General features: G+C 41.0%; 1 protein-coding gene across 1 annotated transcript in view; it reads left to right on the plus strand.

Moving 5' to 3' along the window:
• The window catches only part of LOC121286369 (cAMP-dependent protein kinase type II-beta regulatory subunit-like), a 90,272-nt gene extending 88,556 nt beyond the window's left edge, over positions 1 to 1,716 (plus strand). The window contains exon 11 of the mRNA XM_041203460.1: positions 131 to 1,716. Within this exon, the coding sequence (XP_041059394.1) occupies positions 131 to 264 (134 nt within the window). The 3' untranslated portion in view covers positions 265 to 1,716. The remainder of the gene's footprint in view (positions 1 to 130) is intronic.
• Positions 1,717 to 9,252: the final 7,536 nt, after the last annotated feature.

Genomic DNA, 9,252 nt, shown 5'->3' on the forward strand with positions numbered 1-9,252 from the left:
CCGCAGAATTCCGCAGAACTCTGAGAACCACTGGCTTATAAGACCAAATAGATACTGAATGTCAGCAGTTGAGCCTTTTCAATTTAGAATAATTTCTTGCTTTTCTGTTTGATCATTTATTTTTTCACAGTTATGGATGTGCAAGCTTTTGAGCGACTGCTTGGTCCTTGTATGGATATTATGAAGAGAAACATTGCAAATTATGAGGAGCAACTAGTGGACCTTTTTGGAACAAATATGGATCTCTCTGATTCAGCTGTATGAACAAGTAATTCAAGGACACCATCATGATACATCACTGTGGAAAAAAGTGGATTCCCCACTGAAAAGTGCATTTGAATTGTATAGAAGGAAAGCATTTTTGTAGCTATTCTGTTTACTTATTTTCTAACCAAAAACAGAATTAACACAATTGCAATATAGTGATAACCTAGAATCTAGCTTTTTCTGAAACAAACAGGTAATTAAATAATAGATAAATATTTGACTAAAAATGTGAAGTGTGAGTCAATATCTGCATTTGTTTATTCAATAAAATATTTGCTCAGCAAAGGATCTAAGAAAGGATAAGAATTTTTGACTTCAAAGATTGTTTATTGTGCACACAGTGCATTTTAACTTGAGTACAAGTTAGTTAAAAAACCTTATTTGACAGCTTGTGACCTGATTACATTGAGATATCCCAGTAAATATACAGGAAATGTATAGCAGATTTAAGAAAATGTCATTGTTTGATACAGAATTCTGCATCATTTTCATCTTGTAAGTTTAATTTTCATGCAGAAATATTTGAATATTTTGTGAATAAGATTTATTTATAAATTTTGTTTCAATTCTGTCATGGATCATTATGGAATGAAAATTCAAAAATGTAAACTATTGGAACATCTTTCACCAAAGAAAAGTGTGTATGGTGAGGTATAATTTAAAAAAAAAAGTATTTATTTCTAAACTCAATTTTATAGAGAAGTCTGTTAACAAATTTACATTTTCCCTGTTTTGTGAAGTCTCCCGCTTTTGTATGCAGGACTTGCTGGAACAATAACTAAGTAGAGCCCTTGTGATGTGCTTTGAATCTGATTATGTGATAGAAAGTGCATTGAGTTAGGATGTGCTAATTGAATAATTATCATGCAAGTATTTACTATTACAACTGACCCAGTGGCCTGTTAACCCATTTGATCTGTGGCCTTGAGTTTTAATGCCAGCCTTTGCCACTGCATGGGGAAAGGAAGTTGTACGTTCTAAAATCTTTCACCTTCATGCTTTGCACATTGCAAACCTTTCACTTTAATCCAAAATAGAAACCAAATTCAGTCCAATTAATACAAGTTATGTTTTAAAGTTTATCTCTTTAGCATCTACATGGGCCTTTGCTTTTACCTTTAGGTAATGTAATTGCAATATAGCCATTTATCTAGAATATATTTTGTCATTTCACAATGTGATCACAAAGTCACACGTGTAAAAGTTGACACTGAAGACTATTTACTGGGGCTAGTTATTTGATTGAGCTATAAATAAGTGTTGTACTGTATTGGATTATAGTCTGATTTTTAAAGCCTTTTGGCACTCTAGCTGTGTTGAGTACAACTAGGCATTTTTAGAAGACATTTATGCATCAAATAAAATATGGGCTTATTTAAGAAACATTTGCAGATTTTTATTGAATAATAGTGGATAGTATCAAAGTTAAATAAAAGGGTTTATCTGTTACCATTCTAAAGATGTTACAATCTTCTGTTTGTAAATTTCATTGTTCATATTGAGTTTTATGACAGATTTGGACCAGTAAAATCATTGTATGGTTATATTAAAAAAATCAATTTCCCTATTGAGAGTTGCTAGGACGGAAAGTATGTTTAGTAAACTGTAGATCCTGTTGTGCTCATACGTAGTTTTAGATCAGGCATGCCAACTTATGCAGAGATACCACTCTTGAATAAACCTCTCTAATATAAGATGCAGCTTTTTAACATCATTGTTTAGGAACTGAGACCCCAAAATTGTTAGGCTATTCTGGCAGGCTCCTGTTACAACTCCAGTGGCAGACTAGTGGAACTGATACAATTTCAGTCAGAGCCTTGATGCACCTGCTTCCAGACATGAAATGGAGCTATCTGTAGCCTTATGTATGAGTGAAATTTCCACCCACCCTAGAAAGGCCATTTCTGTGGAGGAGAATTGGCTAAGAGCATAGGCTTTCTACTTTGAGTTCTTGCTTCCCTGGAACCTAGTGTATGTTTGAAGGCCAATAGGTTAAGTGAGATGAGGTATACCAGCCTCCTGCTTCGGGGAGAAAAGGGCATTCAAGTTGAGATCATGGCCTGGACCCGGTGGGAATGAGGGAAATTAAAAATATATATATTTAAAGGAGCCCTGATACAAGACCAGTGAGGCAACTGTGTTTTGGGTGGGGCTTCTGAAGATATTTCCCCCAGGGTGCTGAAAGCTTTAATTTCCTTCCTGTCCCTGTGAGCTTCAGTAGGGTCAGAAGCATTGCTAATCCCAGGCTTGTGCCCCTTATATTTCATGAGCTTTGGTTTAATAGCAATGACTAGACAGTGTGACGTTTTTGGAAAATACCCATTTAAGTTGCTTCTTTGGGTGCGATTACATGATAATGCTGGCAACATTAGAATGCTAAAGATGAACTGTAAATCCAGTGTTGACCCCACACCTGAAGCTGGGAGGAGCATTTGAAATTCCTCGTGGAAAAGATCTTCTAGTGCTTCAGTTTGTCCCATACTTGATGCAGCTACTTGCATTAGCCAAACATTTAACTTCTGGGAGAGGAATTCTGCACATGTATGTAAATCCATATAAGTAACAGAATTGTACTTTGTATAAACGGGGTGCTACCTGGTGGATGCTGGAACTCAGACCGATAGCTACAATTTGTAGGTAACCCATCCTTGTTCACAAATATCTCTGCAATGGTGCTTAGCATCACCCAAAGATTGAACATGTTTAAATCAAGACTTTTAATTATCATCTCCCTCCAAATCTGGATAATGGTACTCCTTCCAGAATTTGCCAATATTTTATCCTTTTCTTGGTTATTGAAGGCTAGGATAAACATAAGAAATGGTGTACTCATTAGTTTACAGTACAATTTCCCTGCTCAGTGACTACTTCTTTGGATTTATGTTCTTGTGGTTACAGAAGATTGTCTAGTGATCAATACATATAGTTCTTACTTTTAAGGTTGTTTTAAAAGTAACAATTCTTGCTTTGCGTTATTCTTAATGTTTTATACAGTAGAAGCAAATCACTGCTTATAAAAATATTCCCCTTTAGGTCAAAGTCCCAAGTAATTCTCCAAGTATGGATGGGAATGCTGCTTAGAAACAGCCTGTTATGGCATTCTGTATTTATACCCAGTAAGGCTATCACTTTTTTTTAATGGGATTGCTGGGAACTGTATACTACAACCTGGAGTTTTTTTCAGTTGGCTGGGCATGGGAAGTTGCACTCAAAGCTCAAGTTTCTCACATTGCACAGTCCTTTGATGCAAGAAAGATATTTTCAATGCAACATGTCATTCTGTGTAAGTAGTCTTAATCTCTTCTATTAAATTCTCAATTTAGATTTTTCAGCAAAATAGTGACCAAAGGATCTTCAATACACTGTGTGAGCAGTTTAATTGGTTTGTAACATTTTAGTGGTAGATTGGTGCTGACTGTTCATTGTTTGTATACATCGTTTATAGTTTACCATTTTGTTTTAATCATTCATTGCATTTGGGTGTCGCTGGCTAGACCAGCATTTATTGCCCATCCCTAATTGCCCTTGAGAAGGTGGTGGTGAGCTGCCGCCTTGAACCACTACAGTCCATGCAGTGTAGGTACACCTACGGTGCTGTTAGGGAGGGAGTTCCAGGATTTTGACCCAGCGACAGTGAAAGAATGGTGATATATTTCCAAGTCAGGATGGCTTAGAGGGGAACTTCCAGGTGGTGGTGTTCCCATGTGTCTGCAGCCCTTATCCTTCTAGTTGGTAGTGGTTTTGGGTTTGGAAGGTGCTGTCTAAGGAGCCTTGGTGAGTTGCTGCAGTGCATCTTGTAGATGGTGCACACTGCTGCCACTGTGCGTCAGTTATGGAAGGAGTGCATATTTGTGGATGAGGTGCTAATCAAACGGACTGCTTTGTCCTAGATGGTGTGAAGCTTCTTGAGTGTTGTTGGAGCTGCACGCATCCAGGCAAGTGAAGGGATTTCCATCGGATTCCTAACCTTTGTCTTGTAGATGGTGGACAGGCTTTGGGGAGTCAGGAGGTGCTGCAGGATTCCTAGCTTCTGACCTGCTCTTGCAGCCACAGTATTTATTTGGCTAGTCCACTTCCGTTACTGGTTAATGGTAACCGCAGGATGTTGATAGTGGAGGATTCAGCTACGGTAATGCCATTGAATGTAAAGGGCGATGGTTAATTTCTCTCTTGTTGGATATAGTCATTGCCTGGCAATTGTGTGGCACAAATGTTACTTATCACTTGTCAGCCCAAGCCTGGATATTGTCCAGGTCTTGAGGTATTTGGACATGGACTGCTTCAGTATCTGAGGAGTCATGAATGATGCTGAACATTCTGCAATCATCAGCAAACATCCCACTTCTGACCTTCTGATGGAAGGAAGGTCTTTGATGAAGCAGCTGAAGATGGTTGGGCCTAGGACATTACCCTGAAGAACTCCTGCAGTGATGTCCTGGAACTGAGATGATTGACCTCCAACAACCACAACCATCTTCCTTTGTGCTAGGTATGACTCCAGCTAGTGCAGAGTTTTCCCTCTGATTCCCATTGACTCCAGTTTTGCTAGAGCCTGCTGATGCCACACTGTCTAAAGCTGCCTTGATGTCATGGGCAGTCACTCTCACTTCACATGGCCAGGTAAATATCAGTGTTGCAGCTGTACTGGAACAACTTGGCAAGGAACACAATAAGTTCTGGAGCACAATCCTTCAGTACTATTGTCAGGACCCATAACCTTTGCAGTATCCACTACCTTCAGCCTTTTCTTGATATCTTGTTAATCGACGGCTGAAGACTAGCACCTGTGTTGCTGGGGAACTCAGTATGTGGCCAAGATGGATCATCCACTCGGTACTTCTGGCTGAAGATTGTAGCAAATTCTTCAGCCTTATCTTTTGCACTGGATTGCAGTGGATAATTTTCACTTTACTGGGGGAAGGAGGAGGAACTTAATTCTTGCTATAAAGAAGGGTAGATTTCTAGCCATTTCCTAAAATCACCTTTTACTTGCCATAGCAGCTAGATCAAGTAAATTCAAGTATAAATAGATATCTATAAGATAATGGATCTCATGGGTAATCTGCTGCTTATAATGTTTGCTGCCAGCCTGCTTTTAATAAGTAAAGCCAGATAATTATCATTATACTTATACTTCTGAAGTCAGAGGATTATTGTAGACTTTATGCCAAACGCTCTTTTCTTTCCATGTCATTGCATACATCGGGAGATGAGATTAATTGAAGATTGTTTTACATTTTTAACTGTGTGATGGGTGTGTGCAAATATAAATATTAATAATGCATCTTTTATTGTTGGCTTATTTCTTTTGGTTAATTCCAGGTTCATGCTGGGTTAATGGAAACTTCCATTTTCTTGCCCAGAATCCAGCATTTCCAGATCCGGTAAAGCATAAAAAAGCTACTTTTACCCCGTCCTAATATTTATTGAGAGGGTGATATATATATAACGTCCACCTCAGTGATAAGTTAGAAAATCAATAAATCTTGACCCACGGCTTCAAAAAGCAGACCACTCAAGAAATGGCCCTGACATGATGAAAAGTAGTAACTATACAGACTTTGTACCTTGAGGAATTGATGTAACATTCCTTCAGTTATATTGCAGGAATAGAGATTAAGTACATGAATAGCTGAAAGTAAAATCCAAATATTAAACACGTAAAATCAGTGATACATTTCAAGGGGTTTCCTGGCATACTGCTGAAAAATTATTTTTTATATTCATGTATTCTGGATAATAGTGAAGCATACGTGCTTAAAATCAAAAGATTAATTATAAGAAATAGGAAAAGTACTGGGATTCCTAACGTAATGCCCATTCACTATCATTAACCCAACAATTACCTCTGCAATCACTCTCCCACATCCAGATTCCTTTGAGAGGTACTGTAACACTGTTTTTGAGGCAACTACTTCTTCCAGTCATGCAGTTTATTCATAGTACTTTGTATTCCTCTTGTTTGTCTTCTCAGCCACTCTTGGGTGCACTCTTGACTCTGAGTCAAGGTTGTAGGTTCAGGTCACACTCCACATTTGAGCATGTTATCTTGGCTAATATACTCGTGCACTACTGAAGGTGTGCTGTACAGTTGGATGTGCCACCTTTCAGATGAAATGCTAAACAGTCCCCATTTTCCCTCACCGTTGGATATAAAATATCTCTCAGTTCTATTCAAAGATCATTGGAGTTCTCATGTTGTCCTCAAATGTTTATCCCTCAAACGTTTGCAACAGATAATATGCTCATTTATTTTGTTGCCATTTGTGGGACCTTACCGTGGACAAAATGGTTGTTACATTTACCATACTTAAAATTACTTACTTGGCTGTAAAGTACTTTGGGGTGTCTGAGGCACTGTAGAATCGCAAATTAATTCATTACTACAGGCATCACAGGCTGCAACGATCTTGAAATGCTTTGTGCTCATCAGCTACCATGAGAAACTGGCATGTTTTGAACCCAAGCGTCTCCTGCACAATTAAACTAACTTTCAGAAAGACAGTCAACCATTTATTCATTGCCCTCCCAACAAACCTTGAATAAAATAATACATTTTATGTGATGTAAAAACTGTTACAAACACATCTATTATATTTCACCAAGGCCCTGGGTTGGTATTTGTTTCCTGCCCTTGCAGCTGTAGCCTTATTCTGACTCAGTACTGCATTTCTGGCCATCAGGCACCTTTTGCCATATTCCTGAGCTATGCATATATCAGACTGAACTACCCTACCTGCAGACATTGTGCATCACATCGTATGAAATCTCTGATTCACCATGTGCAATGCCATGGAATATCCGCTAGTCATGCATTAGAAATATTTCACTATATTTCCAGTGTCGCACTTGCATGAAAGTTGCTGGAGAAGCTCAAATTTTATTTTCATGAATCAAATCAGAAATCCCAACAAAATGCAAAAAAAAAGGGGACCAATTAAATTAACTTGGTGGAAAAATTCACGACCCATCCAATCACAACAAATCTGTGGTAAGTATTTGCAGCTTGAGGGACTTCGGATCTGAGTTAAGGAGCTGGTGTCTGAGCTGCAGACATTGCACCACATCAGGGAGGGGGGAAAGTTAACTGGACACTTTGCTCCAGGAGACGGTCACACCCCACAGGTTAGATAATTCGAATTTGGTCTGTGATCAGGAACAGGAGGATGTGACTTCAGATGAGGCAGGTATGGTGACCCAGGGGATAGGGTTCAATGAGTTTCAGCTCCTGAAATTGTCCAACAGTTACAAAGTTCTTCCAAGCTGTGTGGACAAGTGCAGGGAGGTTAAATGTACTGACCATGGCATTGTGGTACAGGGAGCCATTTAAGTGGGGGGAGGAAATAGGAACGTAGTAGTGGTATGGGTCTGTATAATTAGGGGGGAGGATAGATACTGTTCTCTTCAGCCATGTGCGTGAGTTCCCAAGGCGCTATTGCCTGCCCAGTGCCAGGGTTAATGACATCTCCTCAGGGCTGAAGAGGAACTTGGAGTGGGAGGGGAGGGATTCAGTTGTCATCATCCACGTTGGTACCAATGACATTGATAGGGCTAGAAAGGAGATTCTGCTGAAAGAATTTGAACAGTTAGGAGCTAAATTAAAAAGCAGAACCTCCAAGGTAATAATCTCGGGATTGCTACCTGAGCCACGGGCAAACTGGCACAGGGTAAATAAAGTCAAGGAGTTAAATGTGTGGCTCAAAGATTGGTGTGGAAGGAATGGGTTTCAATTCATGGGGCACTGGTATCAGTACTGGGGTAGGAGGGAGCTGTTCAGTGGAATGGGCCTCAATTGAACCATGCTGGGACCAGTGTCCTGATGAATTGAATGAATAGGGCTGTAGAGAGGGTTTTAAACTAAATAGAGGAGGAAGGGTTCTGGAGAGGGGATAAATAGGCTTACAAAGCAAAAGGATATGGCAGCATTGAAGGGCAGCTACTTAGGTAATGATACCCAGAGTGTGAAAGGAAGGGACAGTGTGTACAAACATAGAAAAAACAGCAGCAAATAGGGTCAAAAGGGGACAAAAATGGTAAAAAGGCAAAATTAGTGGCTCTTAAATGCGCAAAGTATTCAGAACAAAATAAATGAATTAACGGCACAAATAGAGATTAATGGCATATGATCTTATAGCCATTACAGAGACATAGTTACAAAGGGCAGAATTTTCTAGATGGCGGAGTGGGAATGGGCGCGGACCTGATTGCCACTCACAATAGGGTCCGCGCCGCTATTTTACGCAGGCGGGTTAATTAAAGCCAGCCCAGCGTACTTCACGACTCCAGTGCATAGCGGGAGTGGGCAGGCGATGGTGGGTGCGCTCAGACTGCCAGGTCCAATGGCGACCCGGCGGCCTGTATAAAGGAAGGCCTGGCAGCCTTGGAAAGGCTGCTCATTATGGATGGGCGAAGGGCTCTGCAGAGGGGCAATGGAGGTTATACAAGTACGGAGGGTAGGGCATCAGGGCAGGCCAGGCCAAAGGGTAGGCTATCAGGGCAGGCCAGGCTGGAGAGTAGGCCATTCAGGGCAGGCCAGGCCAGAAGGTAGGGTGGGGGGCCAGTGTGCCCCTCATTTTTCAGATGAGTGCCTTTCTGTCCTCCTCGAGGAGGTGGCAGCACGATGGGAGGTGCTGGTTCGCCAGAACAGGAGGAGGAGGCCCCCCCCCCAACATGATGAAACGTGCCTGGGAGGAGGTGGCGGAGATGGTGAGCTCCCGCGACGTGGTGTGGTACACCTGGATCCAGTGTCGCAAGCACTTCAATGACTTGTGCCCTGGAAGGGTGAGGACAGTGTTGGCATTGGTCACTTAACCCAGAAGGTTGGCTTTCCCCCCCCTGCTGCCTGCCCCTCCCCCAAGTCAGAGTTTAGTGACTGCATTGAATCATTGACGGCATGTGTACTTTGCTGGGTGGGCCAGCAGATATTGCCCATGCTGAGGTCAGCCTGAGAGGGTGGTGAAGAGATGAGTTATCCGCTCGCAGCAT

Source organism: Carcharodon carcharias, chromosome 13 (genome assembly GCF_017639515.1).
Source record: "Carcharodon carcharias isolate sCarCar2 chromosome 13, sCarCar2.pri, whole genome shotgun sequence".
NCBI classification, from domain to species: Eukaryota; Metazoa; Chordata; class Chondrichthyes; order Lamniformes; family Lamnidae; genus Carcharodon; species Carcharodon carcharias.